The sequence below is a fragment of the Hyalella azteca genome, unplaced genomic scaffold (genome assembly GCF_000764305.2).
Source record: "Hyalella azteca isolate HAZT.00-mixed unplaced genomic scaffold, Hazt_2.0.2 contig14517, whole genome shotgun sequence".
Classification (NCBI taxonomy): domain Eukaryota; kingdom Metazoa; phylum Arthropoda; class Malacostraca; order Amphipoda; family Hyalellidae; genus Hyalella; species Hyalella azteca.
The window spans coordinates 45,178-66,911 of record NW_025944397.1 but is presented as its reverse complement, the minus strand read 5'-3'; the positions used below and the strand labels follow the sequence as shown (position 1 = coordinate 66,911).

The 21,734-nt window shown below is 39.6% G+C and overlaps 3 protein-coding genes across 4 annotated transcripts in view; 1 reads left to right on the top strand and 2 right to left on the bottom strand.

Annotated features, from left to right (window-relative positions):
- LOC108667746 (zinc finger protein 236) lies at positions 1–9,837 on the top strand. Its single transcript, XM_018154811.2, has 10 exons — positions 1–115; positions 2,972–3,133; positions 3,335–3,431; positions 3,873–3,943; positions 3,986–4,150; positions 4,701–4,845; positions 5,673–5,860; positions 6,262–6,390; positions 8,228–8,307; positions 8,484–9,837. Exons 2-10 carry the CDS (start codon positions 2,972–2,974, stop codon positions 8,614–8,616), a joined length of 1,170 nt encoding a protein of 389 aa, XP_018010300.1. The 5' UTR covers positions 1–115; the 3' UTR covers positions 8,617–9,837.
- A 183-nt stretch (positions 9,838–10,020) lies between these two features.
- LOC108667745 (serine/arginine repetitive matrix protein 2-like) lies at positions 10,021–18,848 on the bottom strand. Its single transcript, XM_018154810.2, has 6 exons — positions 18,810–18,848; positions 15,504–15,757; positions 12,749–13,312; positions 12,537–12,629; positions 11,613–12,122; positions 10,021–10,715 (listed from the first exon to the last, which is right to left on the bottom strand). The coding sequence occupies exons 1-6, from the start codon at positions 18,846–18,848 to the stop codon at positions 10,580–10,582; spliced, it is 1,596 nt and encodes a 531-aa protein (XP_018010299.1). The 3' UTR covers positions 10,021–10,579.
- The window catches only part of LOC108667744 (serine/arginine repetitive matrix protein 2), a 25,625-nt gene continuing 19,595 nt past the window's right edge, over positions 15,705–21,734 (bottom strand). Inside the window, exons 4-7 of one of the 2 annotated variants that reach the window (XM_018154809.2) lie at positions 21,357–21,488; positions 20,868–20,964; positions 19,673–19,687; positions 15,705–15,757 (exon numbers count right to left, since the gene is read on the bottom strand). In XM_018154809.2, coding sequence (XP_018010298.2) covers positions 19,682–19,687; positions 20,868–20,964; positions 21,357–21,488 — 235 coding nt within the window. In that variant the 3' untranslated portion in view covers positions 15,705–15,757; positions 19,673–19,681. The remainder of the gene's footprint in view (positions 15,758–19,672; positions 19,688–20,867; positions 20,965–21,356; positions 21,489–21,734) is intronic. The other variant, XM_047884082.1, reaches the window with a different exon arrangement.

The following is a 21,734-nucleotide window of genomic DNA, read 5'->3' as shown; positions in this document are numbered from 1 at the left end:
AGCAGTTGATAACTGGCATCGTACAGCAGCTAGCGGTGATGTTCTGGAAGTTTTTCAAAATATTATAATATTCCGGTCCCCAATTTTTTTGCCCTTTCTTTTGTTTTACAATAATGTAAGTTAATCACTTTATGTTTAGTTGATATTATGCTAACATTTTTTGGAGGGGCAATCAACTACAGTTCTATTTCAATTTAGGGCTGCAATCTGCAAGTCTGCGGTTGTTGATCGTCAACAGAAATCTATTTTACGACTAGTGCTGTCGCAGCTAGCATTTAGAGTTGATTCACGTCTGTAACTAAATGTGTATAATTTATTTAATCCTATCTATTTAAAATATATGCAAATGTAACAAAAGTTAGAATCGGCTAATAAAATGTTTTCATAGGTACCGTATGGATACGAAAATTGGGCTGTGATTTTGGACCATCTGAATCTCTGCCCTCTGGAGCTTCTTTTCATCTTGTTAATGATTTTGACAAGCCTGCCTAAATTCTAAAGATTTTGGTATTCTTAGAATGGTTATTCTTATCGTTCAAGCATAGTGGTAAATGAAATGCACCTCTGTTGACTTTCTTTCTGAAACTGAGTCCTATAACAGTCTTTAACAGAACTCAAGTACCTACCTACTCAAGTTAGTCAAGCATAGTTAGTATATACAATACAATGAAGTGAAAAAACTGGAGAGAGCCAGTATCCTTATCCTGTATATCAGCAATTATAACAATACTATAACACTAACATACAATGGCTGTGGCACAGTGCAGAGTTGGAAAATTGTTAGGTACCAAGATTACAGTTTTAGCCTTTTAGGTCCAAATTGTTGCCAGTAATCCACTGTGCAGAGAGTGGATGAATATTGAAGGATCTTTGGCGACGCTTCAGTAGCAAAATTTACGCTTTCAGAAGTTCTTGCCAACACATTTAGATTTAAATTCTTGCATTTGTAACATGCATGCAGCCTTGTAAATAAGTTTGTGGCTTGTAAATAGTTTTTCATTACTCAGCGTAAATGGTTTTTCATTAAAAATTACCTTGTGACGCATCTTAAAATTACCCAGCAATGCTTAGGGCTTAAAGCCTTAAAAACCCATATATTGGCGACGCTGCATCCACCCTCTGCACCCTGGCCAGTAATGAATCAGCAAGATCTGAAGATATTCTTTTTGATACTGATGTTTTCCCAACAAACTTTTAATGTATGCCTGTTCTCTGCACTCAGTGACAGACAGGGTATGATTCTACTGTTGAAGACACATAAGTTGTTACTCAAGAGTCAACAGTAACTGCACAGAAGTAGGTACCCTGCTGCAGGACTGACAGTAATCACTAATCAGGATTGGAATTTTTCTACTTGTTTCTTTCTGAAATCTTGCAGCTCCAACGTGACAAATTTTTAATACAATTGGAATCTTGCAGCCCAATCGTGCACTTTTGTTAACAATAAGGTAGGAGATAATTAATCTGGTGGAAATCTCATGGTTCTGAAAATGGAGAGAAAGTTCTAAGCATGGCCCTAAAGGTAGATGTTTTCCACTTTGTTGCTTGTGCACCATGCCATGGTGCCTGAGGCCTAATCTGGAATACTGGACAGAATTTTCCTGTAATTGCAGCCAAAAACAAATGTTAAACAGGTGATTTTCAAAATTATGAGGTAAAAATATGCTATTTTTTACTTTTTTTACTGTAGAAATTGAAGAAGATCTATAAAAATGGGGAAATCAAGGTTGAGGAAGAGAGACGAAGGCAAGGTTACGGAAGAGAGGAAGAGGAAGGCAAGGTTGGAGGTAGGAGAGAAAGAGGAAGGCAATTGAGGAGGAGAGGAAGAGGCAGGCAAGGTTGTAGGTAGGAGAGAAAGACTAAGGCCAGGTTGGGGAGGAGAGGAAGAGGAAGGCAAGGTTGGGGAGGAGAGGAAGAGGAAGGCAAGGTTGGAGGTAGAAGAGAAAGAGGAAGGCAAGGTTGGGGAGGAGAGGAAGAGGAAGGCCAGGTTGGAGGTAGGAGAGAAAGAGGAATGCAAGGTTGGGGAGGAGAGGAAGAGGAAGGCAAGGTTGAGGAGGAGAGAATAGGTTGGAGGTAGGAGAGAAAGAGGAAGGCCAGGTTGGAGGTAAGAGAGAAAGAGGAAGGCCAGGTTGGAGGTAGGAGAGAAAGAGGAAGGCAAGGTTGAGGAGGAGAGGAAGAGGAAGGCAAGGTTGAGGAGGAGAGGAAGAGGAAGGCAAGGTTGGGGAGGAGATAGGTTGCAGCATAGGTTCGTGAAGAAATATATATCGTTTCAGTTACTAAGGGAAGAGAATTAGGCGTCTTGAATCAATTATTGCCTTGTAACTGGGTCTTATATAGGAAATGTACATGATGTAAAGATGTTAATATCTTATCATATCAAGACACTTGAAACTGGAGATTCCTATCTAACTTGGCCTACCTATATTTACAGCTCAAGCAAGTGTCTAGCAACATTAATATTGAACATATGAACCACATTTCCTAGAATTCCATCCTGCTTTGTTAATTTATTAAACTTTAATTTCAGCAATTGTAGCAATTATTCTAGGCTCTTGGTTTTCACTGATTGATGAATTTTTCAGAAAATTCTTGTTCATGTGCCCTTCCAGTTTTCACTCTCTAACTCATTCTCTTCCTTGTCTGCCACATTTTCTTGTAGTAGCTTTGACTTTCTTATAAAAACTTTTATGAAGTTAAAAATTTCATTCCACATCTAAGTTATGTATGTTAGTGTTGGTATTCAGGATGAAGACAATCTCATGCTGACAATCACATTATCATTGCAACAAATTCGACTCCTGTTCTCATTTACATCGAAGCTCAGCGTCTCATCCAGCATTATTAAACATCTCCAGCCTCTCCCTCTCATATGCATCACAGCTATACATTTCTTTGATTCCACTTTGTAATTCCCTCCAGATGACTTAGTATAAATATCAAACAATTGTTACGTTTTGGCTTGTTTTTGCAGATGCTAGAGTACATTGTACTCCTGGGGGTGGTGGCCCTTATCACACTTGCTCTGTTCTGCCTCACCGAAGCAGGCACTAAAGAGACAAGCTTTGAAGAGGCTCTTGCTGAGCAAAGACTTCTCCACAAAGATGGATCAAATGCCAAGAACAAAAAGCCTAAGGTGGATTAAGGATTTTATTTTTTGCTTACTAAGTTGATTTGATATCATGGATGGGCTGATGAACAGCTTTTTTATGATTATTTCTAACTTAACTACGATTCAATGTAATTTTTGCATAAATTATTATAGCAATTTTTGTTTCATGGAAATATCATTTTACAAATTTATTGGACTTGAATTCAAAATTCTTGTATCTTACAGACTACTAAGAAAGTGAGACCTTCACGTCCCCGTGCCAGCCAGGCTACTGAGGGTGGGGCCCCAACCCGCTCTACATCCACTGGTCACGACTCCCCTGGTGGGGGCTAAGTTATAAATCCATAGCCTGCTTCATTCAGAGCATTGCTGAAATATTCAAACACACATGAGAATTTTCTCTTTAAAAACTTTTTGAACTGATAAGATCTAATTATAAAATTATTTTTTTAGAGTACAAAACATCTTATGCTGGCTTTATAACCTAGTGAAAAATGTACATCTATGCCAATAAGTGCAGTATGAAAATAATTCTGTCTATTCCATTCTAGGATAAACTTTTTATACATGTGAGTTGGAGATAAGATGAACTAGTTCCAATGTTTACTGATTAAATGAGGAGAATTATACATACTGCATAATTTCCCTTGAATTATTAAAAACATTACCAAAGTTATGCATTTAACATTTCTGAATTTCTCATTTCTTAAAATTTTTGATACATGACAGAGTGTTACAAGAATTTAACTCATGTCTGTTTCAGGTACAACAACAGAAGATGAAAACCATGAGGAGCTGCTGTTGGCTGAACAGCGACGCCACCAAGAACTCAAGCGTCAACAGGCAGAACAGGCACGGCAACAGGCAGAACAGGCACGCCTACAGGCCGAGGAACAGCGCAGACAGGCTGAGCTGCAGGAGCAGCAGAAGAAACTTGAAGAAGCGGCGCAACTCGAAAAACAGAAACAGCTGCAGCTTGAGCAACAGGAGCAGCTTAAAAAGCAACAGGTGGAGCAGCAGCTAAAGGAGATGGCTGAACAGGTCTGTTCATTTAGTAATTATAATTACACTCTTATTATTTATATATTATAAGGCATTTTACTATATGGTAAAAGCAAGATAACATTCTTTGGATTCATCCAACCAAGATTATATTTTTAATCGAGTCATTAATGTTCTACGTGCAGAGTTTTATCAATAGAACAAATGATTAACTGCTCGTTTGGAGTGCATCCATGTTTTATCAACGTTTGTTGTTGCAGTTTCTGCATTTTATTCACAAACTGCAATATTAGAACAGTAACGTGTAGAATGTATGTTTTGTGGTTAGTAACCTATTTAGCATTAATTAACTTACTTATTAGTACTTTTTGAAAAGTTTTTTTTTGTGTTTCAAACTGGTTGCAATAATCACAGGTTATCTTGTTATACCATTTCTTACGATGAAGTAATATAGGATAAAATTGAGTTCCTAATACTACCATTTCTTATGCTGAAGTAACTTGTAGGTGAACGTTACAGGACAATATTGAGTTACTGAGTTTTTGTTTCGAGTCTATATATATTCTATACATATATGCTTATTCTTCAGGAGGCCAAAAAGAATGAGAAGAAGAAGAAGCAAATGAAGCCTGATGATTCGAAGGCAAAACAGACGAGGCCAAGCAAGGCAACGGGGCTCATGAACGGCGTCCACACGGAGGTGCGTGCTGCTCTGTACCCACCACGCTTCTTACGTTGACATGATGTTGAATAAATGTTGTTTCAACATGATCAGTTCATTATAAACGTTTTTTCAACATAATTAGTTTATTATGAACGTTGTTTCAACATGATCAGTTCATTATAAACGTTGTTTCAACATGATCAGTTCATTATAAACGTTGTTTCAACATAATCAGTTCATTATAAAAGTTGTTTCAACATAATCAGTTCATTATAAACGTAGTTTCAACACAATTAGTTCATTATAAATGTTGTTTCAACAAAATTAGTTCATTATAAACGTCATTTCAACACAATCAGTTCATTATTAATGTCATTTCAACATAATCAGTTTATTATAAACATTTCAACATGATCAGTTCATTATAAACGTTGTTTCAACACAATCAGTTCATTATAAACGTTGTTTCAACATGATCAGTTCATTATAAACATTGTTTTAACATAATCAGTTCATTATAAACGTTGTTTCAACATGATCAGTTCAATATAAACGTTTCAACACAATCAGTTCATTATAAACGTGGTTTCAATGTAATCGATTCTTTATAAACATTGTTTCAATGTAATCAATTAAGGTAATTAGGGTATTGCTACACGGTAATTAGGACACAGCTATCACGGTAATTAGGGTATAGCTATCACGGTAATTAGGACACAGCNTTCTCTCTATCAACTCCTGCTGTCCATTACAGCTGTTTTCTCTCTATCAACTCCTGCTGTCCATTACAGCTGTTTTCTCTCCATCAACTCCTGCTGTCCATTACAGCTGTTTTCTATGTATTAACTCCTCTCTGTTACAGCTGTTTTCTCAATTAACTTCTGTACTCCGTTACAGCAGCAAGCGTGCAGACGATCCTACGTACGCTGGAGGAGGCGCAGCTGTCAAGGGAGCAGCTGCAGCAGGTGGTTGACATCTTGTTGGCAGCTGCAGCTGACGGCTGCTGGTCTGACGCCAGGAAGGGACCCAGCGTCAGCGTCAATAAGAAGCTCGATGATGCCTACGCTACCATCGGCCTCATGCAGGTACCATTCTATATAAGTATTATCATTTATAGTATTTATATGAATCTTGGTTATAGGTAGGTTATAATAGTAATAATTTTATACATTATTTGTGCTTTCCGACAGTGCGTTAATAAATAATAATAAGGTGTGTATAAAATATAATTGCTAATTCCTCTCAGTGGAGAAGAAATGTTGAAAGTTTTCTCGTCCCTTTTTAATATATTCATATCAGCCGATCAAATAGTAATGATACATTCAGCCAAAGAGCTGATATGTATGAGTAACACACTGCTGAGTAACACATCAGTGATACACAGATGTGTAATGTATTGATGCTGTGTGTGTGCAGGATGATATGTATGAGTAACACATCAAGGCCACACATACGTGGAATGTATTAATGCTGTGTGTGTGTACAGGAGGCGCAGTCAGCACTCACGGTGACGATCAGCGACCTGCGCACAGAGCTGAACAGCGAGCGCTCCCAGAGCGTGCAGCTCCGACATGCGATGGACGCTGCAAACGCTGAGCAGCAGCTGCAGCTGCAGGTGAGCTGACTGGTTGTGGCAGTGTGCTGACTGGTAGTGGCATTGTACTGACCGGTAGTGGCAGTGAGTTGACTGGTCCACACTCTACCACACTCTACCCACATCCTCAGCTGCTCCATTCACAACTAGCACCTGACTCTTCTCTGGGCTAAAGAGAACATTGAGATCCTTGCCATACTCAGTTATACAGTCAAGCATATTCTGAAGTTCAACTCCATTTTCACTCATTATTACTGCATCATCCGCATACAATAAGATTTTTAGTCTTTCATCTCCAACACACATTCCCACATCCATTCTTCTCAGTCTAGCAGCCATCTCTTCAGTGTATAGGCTGAAGAGAAGTGGAGACAGGATACATCCTTGTCGAACACCCCTCACGCACTTCACCCAGTCAGTCTCTACATCTCCAAGCCTATATTTAGCTCGAGTGTTCACATCCATACTTTTAACGATCCTCACATACTTTTCACTCATACCAATTTTTTCCAATATCTGGCACAACAATTTTCTGTCAACTCTATCATATGTCTTTTCTATATCTATGAACGCCAAGTACACTCTCTTTCCATCTCTCTTCATTCTTTCAATCAATTCATTCACAACAAATATGTTATCTTCTGCTCTTCTGTCAAACCTGAAACCATTCTGCTCCTCACCAAGTACTCTCTCGCGCTCCATACATATTTGCATTTGCTCATTCAAAACTGCACAGAAAATCTTACTGCAGGTGTCAGCAAGAGCAATTGGCCTGTATTTTTTCAGTTCCTTTTTGCTCTTGTGGCCTCCCTTGTGCAGCAAGGTAACCTGGCTTTCATTCCATGCCTCAGGTACACATTCATTCATCCAAACAACATTGAATAGGTCAGTCAGTCTACCAATTGCACTCACACCTCCATACTTATACATCTCATATGGTATCTCATCCATTCCAGTTGCCTTATTGTTCTTCAGTCGCTCTACCACCCGTTTCACTTCCACATTTGTAATTTCCCCATCTATACCACTCAGATCTTTATGTTCTAGAGATATGAGATTTTCACCAGGCATAAATTCCTCGTTTACCCCACCTAGGTCTTCCCAAAACTCTTTCACAGCTTCAGCCATTCTTGTTCTCTCAGTCACATACACTCCTCCTATGTTCAGCCCATCCACTCTCAGACCTTTTTCCCTATTGTCACCTCTTAGGAATGCATACCATTCCCGTCCACCTCTCTGTCCATTCAAAATAAATTCATTCATCCTATTTCGCTCATACTACACAATGTGCTTTCTAATGATCACTTTTGTTCTTCTCAGTTGTTCTTCATACTTCAGCCATGCTTCCTGATATAGAAAAGACGAATGGGTGGTGACAGTACGGGGTGCGATTGGGATAGAGTGGGATGAAAAAGAGTGGAAAAGAGAAATAAATAAGCAAGTGAAAGACTATGGGCTGAAGGTGTGGAAGCAAGGAATGGAGGGAAAGGACACTAAGACTGTATCAGATGAAAGCGATGCCAAAATATGAATGTATGTATGATGGTATTAGAGGTGGGGACCTTCTGTTTTGTGTTAGGGCAGGTGCGCTAGGTGTGAATGGACGTACATACAGGTGGAATGAGAGGAGGGAAGATAAATGTTTTATGTGTGATGAGGATGAGAAGGAAACTGTGGAGCACTTGTTGATGGAATATGAGTGTACGAGAGAGAGCGTCAGTCTATGATGGAGGTGATTCTGAATGAGAGAGGTGAGATTAATGAAGTGGGGCTCGAGAGTACAATGTATGAACAAGCGAAGAGTGGAGACCACACCTCTCCACTTCCATTGCTAAATCCCAAACATCTCTCTCAACAGGCAACCAGGATGGGAAATATATTTTCCAACGCCGTCGTCACCGTTACGTGTGACATCTGTAAAGCGACCTTATCCAGTAGGTAAGAAATTACTAATTCAACAGCTCAACTTCTTTCTCTGATTTAAATTTTAGTTTTATTCTTTTTAGGTTAACCCAGTAGCACCCAAGCCGCCCATGATCCCCTGTTGGGGATTGTCTGTTTTTGTGGATATAATTCATTAACTATTTATAAGGAAGTTATTTCTCCTTGTGCAGGTCAGCCCTTCAACGCCACATCAGAACCCACCACCGGGAGGAACGGCCGTTCCGGTGCCATTTCTGTGAGTCCGCATTCAAGCGCAAAGACTACTTAGACGAACATATAATCAGACACACTAAACACCCCTAAACACACACAACGAATTGTCCTCTTTAAACGTTATTCGCCGTGACTGGCTGAAACGGTTGGCCAGCCAGTGAATTTTTTTTAAATAATAATCACTGTGATTGTATCATTTCTGTATTAGAACGTAAATATTCACATGTTACTACCTGGGCATTAAAGCAAACTGCATTAATTAATTTTGACTCGCTACCCTGTCTTGCTTTGTTTTGGGATCCCCTCCTGTGCTTTTATAGTTTAAACTTCTGTTGTCCATTGGCGATCACTTAATTTTAGTCCTTATTTCAATGCTACCGTATATATTTCAGCTATCAATGTTCTACTCGCTAGTGCATACGGGCACTAAACTCTATGTCCGTAGTAAAGGTTTGTTTAAAAACATTGAGGGCTGAGACAGAAAAATGGGTTGCACGTGCTCGTATGCAGCTTAAACAAAATTGTCTTAAAAGATGCTAAGTATTTTTAGAGATAATTGAGATAGATGCTAAAGAGTGTGGGAGATGCCAGCTATACATTATTCTTCTTTAGTGATCGTGTTGCCTTACTTGCAAATAGAAAAAATGCAAGTGTTTAACTATAATGTCGATAGTTTTACTTAAAGGATTGCTTGTATTTCTTCATGTGAATGATGGAGCCAGCTTTACTAGGGATATATACCAACGTATCGTGCTCTGAATAAACATTTTTTCCTTCTGTCATTGCTTCGTTGATTCTATTTTTGCTGCCATAACTATCATCTTGAAAAGTTGAACTTTTTTGTTTAGGAGAGATATATTACAGTCTTAAGGATCTGTTTCTTTAAAGATATCCCCATGTAAAGGGCAACATGTTTAACTGTGATGTCGACACTTTTGTAACTCGGCTAACATGGAATTGGTTTCGTTTTGCCGCAGTATTTCATTGCGATCTTTCGTGTTGTATTTTAATTTACTGTGTTTATTTTAATGAGTAATCGGAACATATTATCGACATTTTTCTACTCGAGTTCTACGCAATACGGGAGAACTGTGACGCCTGTCTTACGTAACGTAAATCGTTATATCTTGCATGTGCGGTGAAAAGTTCCTTTTTCGCATGGATTAAAAATGTTTTTACATGGCATCGTTTTGTAGAAGTTTATATCGCTGAATGATGGAAGTCAGAGCGAGACTTAGATCTATCTTGCAATAATACCGTGTATGGAAGATAGTATATTTTTCTCTACATTAAATATATGTTGAAAGTATCCACTGTAAGGTCTCAATGATCGCCTTCCACGTCTCCATTAGTGTCTTATCTGAAGGCCGTAAATTTTACAACCAAGTCTGTTAACCAAAACATAAAACCGTATAGTGCATAGAAAAGTTCGAGCTTGATAAATTATATCACTTTGATTGGTTACTAGAACCATTTTAAAATGAAACACAATGCAATATCAGGTCACATTTATTAAAGTGTAGAATACAGATCCATATTTTCATCCGTTATTCTAGTTGGATTTTCTCGAGTGCAATTGAAATGAATTTTGGATACTTGCAAGACAGACACGAGGCTGGTGAATGTCACAGAACTTTTTTTATTTATGAAGCTACTCCAATTAGATCTTCATAAATAACATTTCTACTATTCTGGACTCTCACATGAGTAAACTTTATACCTATTTTGGCGTTGGAATAATGCAAGATTAGGAGGCATTGGAGAAGAATCCCCTTAGTGTGGAAACAGAGTACTGATGGTCCGTAATTTTCAGTAACGTTTATAATTGGTAGCACTAATACAAGGGTTCCTTGGCGTATAGTAGATTTTATCTAAAGCTGAAATTGTCATTTGCGATGAGTCGTGTCATTTGCAACTCAGCGATATTCTAACCATAACTTGAATAGAACTTGGACTATGATGTTTGGTGCACGCGCGAAATATATTGTGACCCTGTCTCTTTTTTACGAATACGGCTGAGTATTCATTGAATATTACGAACATCGAAATCTCATCAAGTTGCAACTCGTTGCAACTGGGGGCACTGGGGGCTGTGGCTGCGACTCCCGCTGGACCACGACGAAGAGGATGACGAGTCGCTCTCGGGGGGCGGCGTGGGCCGGTGGTATGGAACCGGCCGCTTCCGTGCACTGAAATGTTCGGTACTCTCAGAACTCAGAACTGGATGCTAAACTTGATAATGTTGAGAAGAGTGATAAAGTTTAATCTGAACTTTCAACTTTAAAATTGTAATTCAGTGTGATAAATGAGTAATTTAAATTAAACACATTCAAGAAAAATCCTATAATCCTAAAATTGTCCTTTAATCGGCAAAAATATACGAGGCAGTTATTCCTTGCAACTGCACCTCCCGACGAAGGGGCGAGGAAATTCATCAATTGAGTTTTTTCTGCGATTTTTATATCTCAGTAAACAAATTAACAAGTGCAATATCATTTTACAAATAATATAGATTGTAAGTTGATCAAACAACCCGTAAATGTAGTCCAGTCAAACCTCCTTTCTGAGATCAGGGGCCGTGCTATCATAAGTATACGTAGCGGTCACTGTGCAGGGTGGCACAGTGGCAACCGTTCAGAGTACACCAAGATCGGAGTTGCGAGCTATGTGTTCGATCCCAGCTTCCCGCGACACTAAAACCGGCGAGGAGGCCGGGCGGTTAAGCAACGCAAAATTGGAATAGTGATTTGTGTTCGAGACCCACAGCAAGCAGTGAATGTTCTGTGATGTTATGAATCGGTGATATGTCTAACAGCATATTTAATGCAGACACTACTATACTACACGTAGCGCCTTAAGTACACATATAGCGGCTAATTTCTCTCCTGGTATCGGTTGGTTAAGCTCGAAAAGACGTTGGGCGGCCAGACTTACTAACTCATAAATATTTTTAAAAGTACGGTCTCAACGCGCAACCTTATAATGCGGCAACTTCATGTTTATGTGAAATAAAATTAATATAAGAATGAAAAATGATAAAACTACAAAACATAACCAAAAATAATTTTAAAAAACAGCAGGCAAACCTTGTGATCCGCCGCTTGTCCAAAAACGACGGTGACCCACGACGTCTAGGTATGGAAACCGACCGAGATCTACTTCTAGATCTGGAGGACGATCTTGATCGCGATATTGATCTTGAGTAAGACCGGGAGCGGGATGAAGATCGGCTGTAGGATGTAGTTCTCGATCGTTTAGATCGCGATCTAGATTTTGACCGGCTCTCACTTCGGGTTCTCGAACGGCTTCCATGTTTCGATCGCGATCCTGACCTAGACAAAGTTTGGGACCGATGTCTAGTCTGTGACCTTTTTGGTGATCTTGATCGAGATCTGGAGTGCCGTGAGGGTGATCGAGATATGGAGTGCCGTGAAGGTGATCGAGATCTGGAGTGCCGCGAAGTTGATCGAGATCTAGAGTGCCGTGAAGGTGATCGAGATCGATACGGAGACCTGGATCGCGAAAAACTCCGAGATCTTGATCTTGACGACTTTGACCCAGATCTTCTGTGCTTCGATCGTGATCTGGAGTGAGACCTGAAATGCATGAATACTTCACATTGACTTTAAAAAATACTACGAGGTTAAGTTTCGAATAACCGGAACCTAGTTCTCACGGCGATAACTGACATCTTTACAAGAACATTGAGAAATCAACTGTTTGCAGTAACAATATAATTTAGCAAATAACAATAGGAAGTTTGTACATACGTGCGCAACGATTAATGCGCACATGACACTGTAGTTCATACCTGCTCTAGAGTGATAAATATTGTTCAAAATGTGCGGCAACTTCGGAACGATACGACCTTAACTAAATACAGTATAAACATTTAAGCATTGTCGGCGTTAACGTTACGTATGAATAAATGATTTACAAGCACTGTATTGCGTAAAAACAATTTCAAGAACATAATGGAAATAAAGTATTGTGATCAGAGCCGTACGCACCGAGAACGCGAGCGGGAGCTACTTGACCACGGAGGACGCTGGCCTTCATCGGAGGTGCCTTGTTCAAACCAGCTTGCTGAAGAACGCCGCTGTCTGCATGCACAGCGGGAAGCTTGCCATTCGCCATTGACGCCACGACACTTGCATTTTGAGGCTGCGGTTGCGAGGATTTTTTTCCGTTGCATTCAAGTGTCTGATTTAATTTAGTCAACAATGGAGATCGGGGGTCAGGAAGGGAAGGGGGCTTCAAACCAGGCACGGAAGTTACGGAATCTGTTCGGTTATCATCTTCATCTTCTTCGTCATCAGGAAACGTGAGACTAAGTTTATAACTATCTATCTTCTTACGGCCTAACACAGCAGTCGTGTCCTTACTGCCGGAGACGGTAAGAAGACGCCTCAAAGTCTCACGCTTCTCATCACTGAGAGAATTCGATGAGCCGGCAGCCCTGCCTGCACTTCCCTCGCTCGGTCTGTAACCATCTTTGTTACTCAGCGCACCAGGTCTACTGTAGCTACTAATTTTCACGGACACCGAAGCCTTGTGACAGTCACTTTTCTCTTGCTTGACTGCCCCATTGAGCATGCTTGGTTTGGTATCAAGTTGAGATTTATCCAGGCAAGTTTTACCCCCGTAAACGTTCTTCATCCGTTTTCCTTTCTTCGATGACACCGACATCTCACTCGAGTCTTCGATGGGTGGAGCGTCTCCGCGATCGCAATTTTCGTACTCGTCAGCGTCAGCGCTCGCTCTCCCGTTTGCCCCATCGTCGCCGCTGTACGCAATGCGAAATCTGTTACGAATCTTGTTCGTGCTATTCGCGTCAAATAAGAAACTTATGTAGAATATTAAAACGAGAATCTAATGCATAAAAGTTAATTTTATAGTCACTGAGTGAATTCTACATCACACAATAGTGTAAATGACAACCTTAATATCATGCGGTAAAAATCATTGTTTTGATCGAAAATAATAACACCAGTTCACATGAGCACAAGAGAAATAACATCAGGTAAAAATCTTGGTTCACAGGAGCTACCGAAATACTCACCCCCCGACGGTGTATCAAGTCCGGCAAATCTCAACGTATTACGTCATCTTTGGCGACTCATCCAACAGTAAATGGTATTGTTGTGACCTAAGCTGCGGGTTCACTAAAGATGATGTGAGCACAAACCTTGTTTGTGTAGATTGTTGCTCCGGCTAAGGCGTTCATTGTTGAAGTTTGGCCATAATATGACTAGTTAGACGGGTTTCTAGGAGAACACACTTAACGGCGACTTGCAAGCATGACTCATTTCTAGCGCAGGCTGTCGTAAACTCTAGCGATAATAAAGGAAAAATAAATAAGTGGAAAAGTCTGCTAATAAAACTACATTCACCAATGGAACGGACAATAAATAAAAAATTTTGGTGATTGTAAGGAAGATTTTTGAGTGTTTAGAAATTAAAATAAATTAGAACTGCAGATGATTTTAAGCAATGAATTGAGATAGAATCATATCACAAGAGTAAAATTCCTTACAACGCTCGAGCGAGCCGTTACGAAGAATGCAAATCTTCGTTATAGAACTCATTCTTTAAATATCAATCAACTAACAACGCTTTCCTTTCAAACTGATTCGCTAAAGTTAACAAGTAGAAAATCAAAGTAGATGAAACGTGTTGAAACTACGATGAACGAGATTCATCAGATTGTGTAGACATACCGATTCACGTGAGTTCTCTCGCGCAGCTGCGCAGCTAAATGAATGTCAATCGTTCATAAATTCGTTCTAAATGAACCATTAACGGAGATTGTCATTAGCTGCGGAATGTAAACTTGTGCAATTTTTGCAATCGGCTGACGTAAAGGTAGGAGAACAAACGGCCGCCGTGACAGAAAATACTGTAAGGGTCTCTGCAAAGTAAAAATAAAATTCTTTGAATATAACCAAACAAAGATGAAGTGAATGGAACTAAAAATTCATCTGTTCTATACCTGGAAACTACTTCTAGGCAAGCATAAGAGAAATGAAACAAAGTGGAGCTACAATGGAACAGCAATGCGGGAGTTCAAAGAGGATACTACATTGCGTGCAAGCTACAATTGAAACAGTATCATGAAGAAAATTAAGTGTGTTCTGGAGGAAAACAAAAAAAAAAACTCATACTAAACAGATATTTATTCTAGAGTGAGTGGAAGTAGAACAGTCGCTCGTGATGATAAACGTTACAAAAAAAAGCACAGGCTGCACGTAGACGCAGATTCTGTCATTTGGCAAAGACGATTCTAAAGACAAAACCTACACATCAAGTATTGAATTGTAGAAAGTTTAGAATTTGTAAATTTTCCATTTTTCGTAGATGAAAAGTACAATAGTACAAGCAATGTAGACGTAAGTAATGGCACAAGGCAAACATGTGAGCATATTTTTAAAAAGAATTTCAGTTTTTGAACGAATAAAAATTGCTGTCCGCTAGATTAACGATTCTAGTCTGGAATAAAAACACAAAACAGTATCTCCGTAAGTTATCGAGCGTGAAAATATGCAAGTGCTGCCTGATAAGCATCGATTTACAATTAGAGTGACGGCCTCGGGTAAGACAATGTAGCTACAGGGTAGCACACGCTAGACGGGTATACAAAATACATGCGGCTATCAATACACTATAAAAATAAACATAATACGTCGAATGCGATTCAGGGGAATAATTCAACGGATTAAGGAGAAAACAGACATAATAAATAAGAGGGATCCTGCCAACAAGATTTGTGCGCTGACTCCGATAGTTGTGTCAAGTGTTTCAAAATGAACTCTTTATTGACGAATTCAAAGGTTCACTACTAAGAATGCATCACACTCAACACTTGAAGAAATGACTGTTTTTGTCTCAGTAAATAATAAAAAGACTAAGATGACAATACGTCGATTAAATACACACGAGCAGGAAGCAGCGGATGTGAGGTGACGTGTGCAGCTCACCTCCGTTTCCGCAACGCGTTCTTTTTCCGGGGTTTAGACTTGGACGATGCATGATGTTCGCTGCCTCCGCTATCGCTGCTGTCACTCTCATTATTGCTACTGCTACTGCTGCTGTTGCTACTGCTGCTACTACTGCTGCTCCTCTTCTTTCTTTTATTGGTGCGCTGTGGACTCAGTTCTCTGCTAGGAGATCGATGTTGTTGGTGTCTTTTGCTGCTGCTGCTGCTGTTCGTATTGGTGGTGATGGTGCTGGTCTGTCAGGAGAACAGAAAGTCTGTCAGAAAATAATTTGAGCATGCAAATGTAGTCTTGATGCACACAAACATTCACAGATAAGAAGACACGACAGAGAGCAAGCAATACGGTAGAGTGGAGTTTGAAAAATTGAACGTCTATTATAAATTATGGAAAACAGATCTACAGGTTACACACATTCAGTTCCAGGATTATTAATTGCATGTACTAAGGAAATTGTACAAACGAACAATCAATGAGCACAACGAAAAGTTTTTCATAGTTGAAAATTAATTCGATAAGATATTAAGGAAGATAGAAGGTAAGAAAATTAGCAGAAGCAGCAGCAACGAATCGGTGCGATAGATACTTGATAGGGACAGCGGAGCCGACGAATCTTTCTCAAGGATGTTATACGAATCTTTTACTCGCTTCAAAACGAACAGGAGCAGAAGAAAAAGGAACAGAACGCATGCCCAGAAATTACCTAGAGTGCATGGTGTTAATTGAGCTGGCGTGTACTTTGATATGGTCGATCCTGAAGTCTTGTAATCAAGGTGAAATGAAGTGAAAGGCAAAAATATCAAAGAGTTACAAGAAGCGCAAGATAGTGAAAAATCAGCCATCACAGAGTAAATATTCAAGATATATGGAGTTAGGTGGAAGAAGACTGAAAGATCTCTGTGTTCCAGCAATGAAAATTATCAAGTGGTAAATTTCGTTGAATGGTCTTGGTACATGTACATTTTTTGACGGATCTCAGTAAAAGGCATAGACGATTACAATAAGTTGAAGAAAAAAACATGCGTGACTCTTAATTTTATGTTCCTAGCAACAGTAATTGTGGTGCGAGTAGAATTTATGAACTGAACAATTACCCTCAAGATATTAAAGAAAGTTTAAGGTGGCGAGACAGGATAAAAATTAGGTAAATTAATTGCACACATCAACTGCACTGGGTAACTCAAACCCCTGAAGTTTCTATGGATAAGTCGATTAGACTTACGTTGCATTCGAGACAGCCTTCGCTGGCAAGTAAGAAACAGGAACTTCACACATGCAAGTATGGCTGTACAAATATAATTAAACTCTTTCTCATTTACGAGAACTTGGGACGATATGCATGAAACTCGTACTTGCATCTCTCAGCGCAAGTAACAAAACTTGATCGAAATGCTGAGCAAGCGCAGTAGTTACAGCATAGAATCTAGTACAGCTTGTCAAAGACCATAGCGGCCGATGGTTTTGATGCGATAGAGGAAAATCCTTCTATCCAGGAACACCGTGTGATGCTTCTCTCAATAATATACAGAACATTCGAATAACAATCAAAGACCTGCATTCTTATTATTGGCTAGATAATAACCATCGGCCGCTGGCTAGGTTATGAAAGGGACTGAAATGGCAAAAGCATCAGCATGCGAGGAGTCGCAATCAATCAAATCTTAAGGCTTGTAGTCAAAATGCAGCGAAGTCTGAGAGGGAGGTTTTCGCGACCATCGTGTAAAATCCTTGATCTGCCCAAAGCTCGGCCAGTCGCTACCCTCGAGCTTGTACTCTTTGTAATATGATATCCTAGCCAGACCCTTCTTTGCGGTAACTGGTCGCTTTCAGGTGGCCGAGGAATGGCCAGCGGTCGGCTATAACTAATTGGATAGGCCGACCACTGGCCACGTATTATTCTTCGCCCCTCATTGACTTCGCCTTTACCATGCCACCCGTTGTGAACTGACAGTTGGAGTAATTTACGACGTCTCTTTCCCCTCAAACATTGCACAACGTCTCCATTTGAGCAGCTAGTATGCGGGATTTTCCCTCCGCGTATCAGCAGACTCGATCATAAATATTTTTTGGTGGAAAATATCTATAACAAGGAAGCTGATCAAGGAATGCCGAATATACCATTCAATTGACAATAAAAATTACAACCCGTTTATATCTCGAAAAAAGTGTAAAAGTCGCAGACATGATGAACAATAATATTCAAAGTTTCTTGAAATTTCCTCTCATTAAAACTCTTTTAATACAAAGTTTACATATTTTTTGTTACTGGTCGACGCTTATAAATAAATAGCTGGGTAAGTATGGAAAAATCCATATCGCCATCTCATTTGCGAGTGGAGTAAAGTCTATCCTAATTAGTGAAGAAACGCTTAGGGAAGAGCCGAGCCTGTTCGAAGCCTCTCGGCTTTCAATCAGGGCCTTAATCATGAGTCAACATTGAGACACTTGGTGTTCAAATGACACACTTGGTGTTTACTTGGTGTTCAAACCAACCACGTAATAATCACTGAGAAAAATCTCACGTTCACAGAATATTATAAATTATTTAATCACAAACAACAAACAGTGCTTGTGTGAACAGACTGATAGAAGGTGATATTTGATGCAAGCTGTCTAATGGTGAGGCTGGATATACGCTTTGGTGCAGGTTTACAAATGGCGTAATTACAAATAATCAAAATATTACGTTGTACAAACAGTACATTAGTAAGTAATCTCACAGTTATGAGAGGGAACAAAGTTTAGAAAGTGCCACAGAATTACTTCATATTCAGTCTAACGATAGGCCCCTACCACGCGAAGACAGCGTTAAGTTAAGAAATGAGATTGTAAGTTAATTCAACTGCTAACTTAAATTATACGGAATAAGCAAAAGACAGAAAATCGAACACTTCTTAACATCCTGAACATAATGCGTTTTGACGAATGTTACTACGAGTGATTATTATTATAACATTCGAAATGAAATTCACATTACTTGCGCAACCGGAAGAATGAATCTCAATCCAAACTCACGAGGGAATGAAATTTTTGTCGTGCAGCATAGAGGCAATAATGTATGATCTTCAGTTAACAAGAGTAATATTAATATATAAAGCAAATTAAAAATTAACAGTCATAAGAGAGTAAAAAAAGTAAAAGCTTCGCGTGGCAGGAGCTTCACTACGCTACATAATAATAATGATACTCAAACATCTTTATATATAATATAATTATCAGGAACAATGAAGTGACGATGGCATCGACACTGACGCTCGCGCCTGTCCTATCCCTGGTCCCGATACTTACTGCTGTAGGAGGTGGAGTGTCCCGCCGGGAGCGAGGCATAATATGGCAACAATGTGACACTTTAAACACCACCGTATCTAACACACACCCAACAACCCATTGGCTTCTTAGAGTCCCATACGTCGCTCTCCACACCGATGAGCTCAGCACAAAGCTTTTCACCCAATCAAAATTTAAGCGCGAATCAGCTTTAAGGCAGCGCCGCTTTTAATGAAACAAACCGGCCTAGAACAAACTAGATATACATAAAAACTAGATAGATACATATAGTCAGCAGACATGCACTGACAATTAGGAGCAGTGAACGTAATTCAAATGATCTTCCAGTCAATGCATTACGTGAAGTACCATATATGCACGACGCAACTCAGATGCCGGAAAAAAAGTCTCCACGCACGTCTCAGTCGCTCCCTTACAAGCAGATTCGCGTATAAATCTTCAAAGTTCACGATTAAAAACCCTCGATGTATGAATCACCCACAGAAAGCTTGAGCTCATTTAAAACAATCAATAAGTACAATAAAAATTCACAACTAAAAAAAAACTCATGAGTGCAAGTTGAACTTTAAGGAAATATTATTCTATTAGAAAAAAGCTCAAGGGCAACTTGAATTCTTTCGTATAGATTTATCTCACGTAGAATCGTAGAATTCCACCTTAAGCGAACACACAAAGAGAAACATTTTATACTTCAGTGCCCATAAATAATTGTATCAGATGGAGTAGCTGTAGTCTGGTTGCAGAGTACAATAATAGAGGCTGGACAAACATTGTTATGATCAAGTATAATGCGCTTAATACCGTCTCTTATTAAATCTATGTTAAAAGGTATATGTGTGACGATAAGTAAAGTACATGCTTACCTGTGCTCTCTAATTCTGTTCCGTTAACAACGAGAGAGGATAATAATGGCCATTAGATGAATTCGAGCAAAATAACGCACGCAACAGTTTAGAGGACAAATAGTTTTGAGCAGCGCACGCTCGCCCTGCATCCAAATCAGAAAACCAACATAATGACTTAAAAACACTTGAAAGACCTACATTATCTCAGCGCACTGATTAAACTAACACCGAGCTGGAAATTGAGCTAATCATTAAAATTGGGACCATCAGTTGTACTTTGGCCACGTGATTCAAATTAAGAAAATTAGATAGATTAAACGACGCCTCAAATCTAACCGACTTAGATATAGTAAAATACATACATAGTTAAATAGTTTAAAAAATTTAGTCTTTACGTTCAATTACATGTATATATTCACACAAGGCGTTGGTAACAGGCAGTTATTAAAGAATTGAAACCCTGGGAGTCGCGCGCACGTGAGCGCTCGTTCAGAAGGTGGGCTTTCGTAAGGTATTGAGAAATAGCACATCAGCCTGCAAAAAACACATATTTTGACGCTAGAATAAGAGTCAATCTAGAATCATGAAAGCGACTAGTGAATGAATGAATTTACAATTGGTGTTCGGATTTAGAAGCGGGCGGCAGCTGAGTCCAAAGAACACAAACTCGGTTATAGCTAACAACACATCAGCAGCAGCCGCGGATCTCTAAACCTCGATTCAGATCGTCGTCAGTAGAACAAACAAGGGCTAACTTCACAATCAAAGACTGGGAAATTTCACCCTTGCGCAGCATTCTTTGGACTTAATGAACTTTTCCCTTAAATGAGGTTTGATGAAAAATACAAAAAGTCGTATAATTCCATTTGGGTTTTCTTTCAAACCTCATGCATATTGAGTGAACTTGGGCAATCATCAGGCCAAGATAGAGGTGAAATCAACGCGGAATTTTTGTTCAGAAAAACATATTGAAGGGAAATATGTACATGAATTGGAATTAATTTGATATCGTAAATTTGATGAGAAATTTAAATTCATCTGAGTTCTTCCACATCGGAGACACGATTATGACATCGATCTGCAGAGGCTTAGAAAAGTAGCGCAGGAGGTAGCGATATTTGTAACATAAAATAGTAATGTTCGTCTTGAGAGACAAATGAACAAGAGTATTTCAATGTATAGAGTGAGTTGAGGAGCCTATAGAGCGCCGTACCTTGACGCCACTGGAGCGGCGGCCAGACGACGCGTCGCGAGACGGAGATGCTGAGCGCTTGCGAGGCTCTCCACGCTGACCGCTGCGACTCTCCCGACTGTCAAAAAAAAACTATATATATATAAACTATATTATTATCTTGCCTTCACAATTTAAAATACATATCACCACAAAGTTTATATTGCAGCTGCATATTGCGTACACAGATTGAATTTTAAATGGACGAAGCAGCGGTATCTACCATACGAGCTTCGTACTACCGTCAAGTGGGGTGACTTCGGCCACCACTACAACAGAAACAAATGACAGCAAGCAAAATAAAATAATAAACGTTAGCCAAAGTGACTGGGGGTGACTTCGGCCACCGGGGTGACTTTGGCCAACGTTTATTATTTTGTTTTGCTGCCATTTGTTTCTGTTGTAGTGGTGGCCGAAGTCACCCCCGGTGGCTGATGTCACCTCACTTGACGGTACTCATGGACAACTCACACGTCAGAGTCGTCCACAGACTCAGACGACGAGGAGGACGAGTGGCGACGTTTTTTTGTCTTGGTTTCCTTCTTCTTCTTTTTCTTGCTCACTTTTGTTTTGGGGTGTTTGCTGCGTTTAGGTGAAGCGCTCCTGCAAAATTAAAACAATTCGTTAAAAATACTTTTCTACATTCATGTAACTATGAATTATGTCACTAATTGGCGTTAGTTACATAATCCAGCAAGTGGATATACGAATATACGCGTAAATACCAATACCATACAAAAGATGCCACATCCGAACCACAGCCGTACAGTTTGTCAGGGAGAATAAGATAAGAGCGAAGGATGAATTACTCGCAGTTCTCTCCGGTGAACTATGACGACAAATAATTTA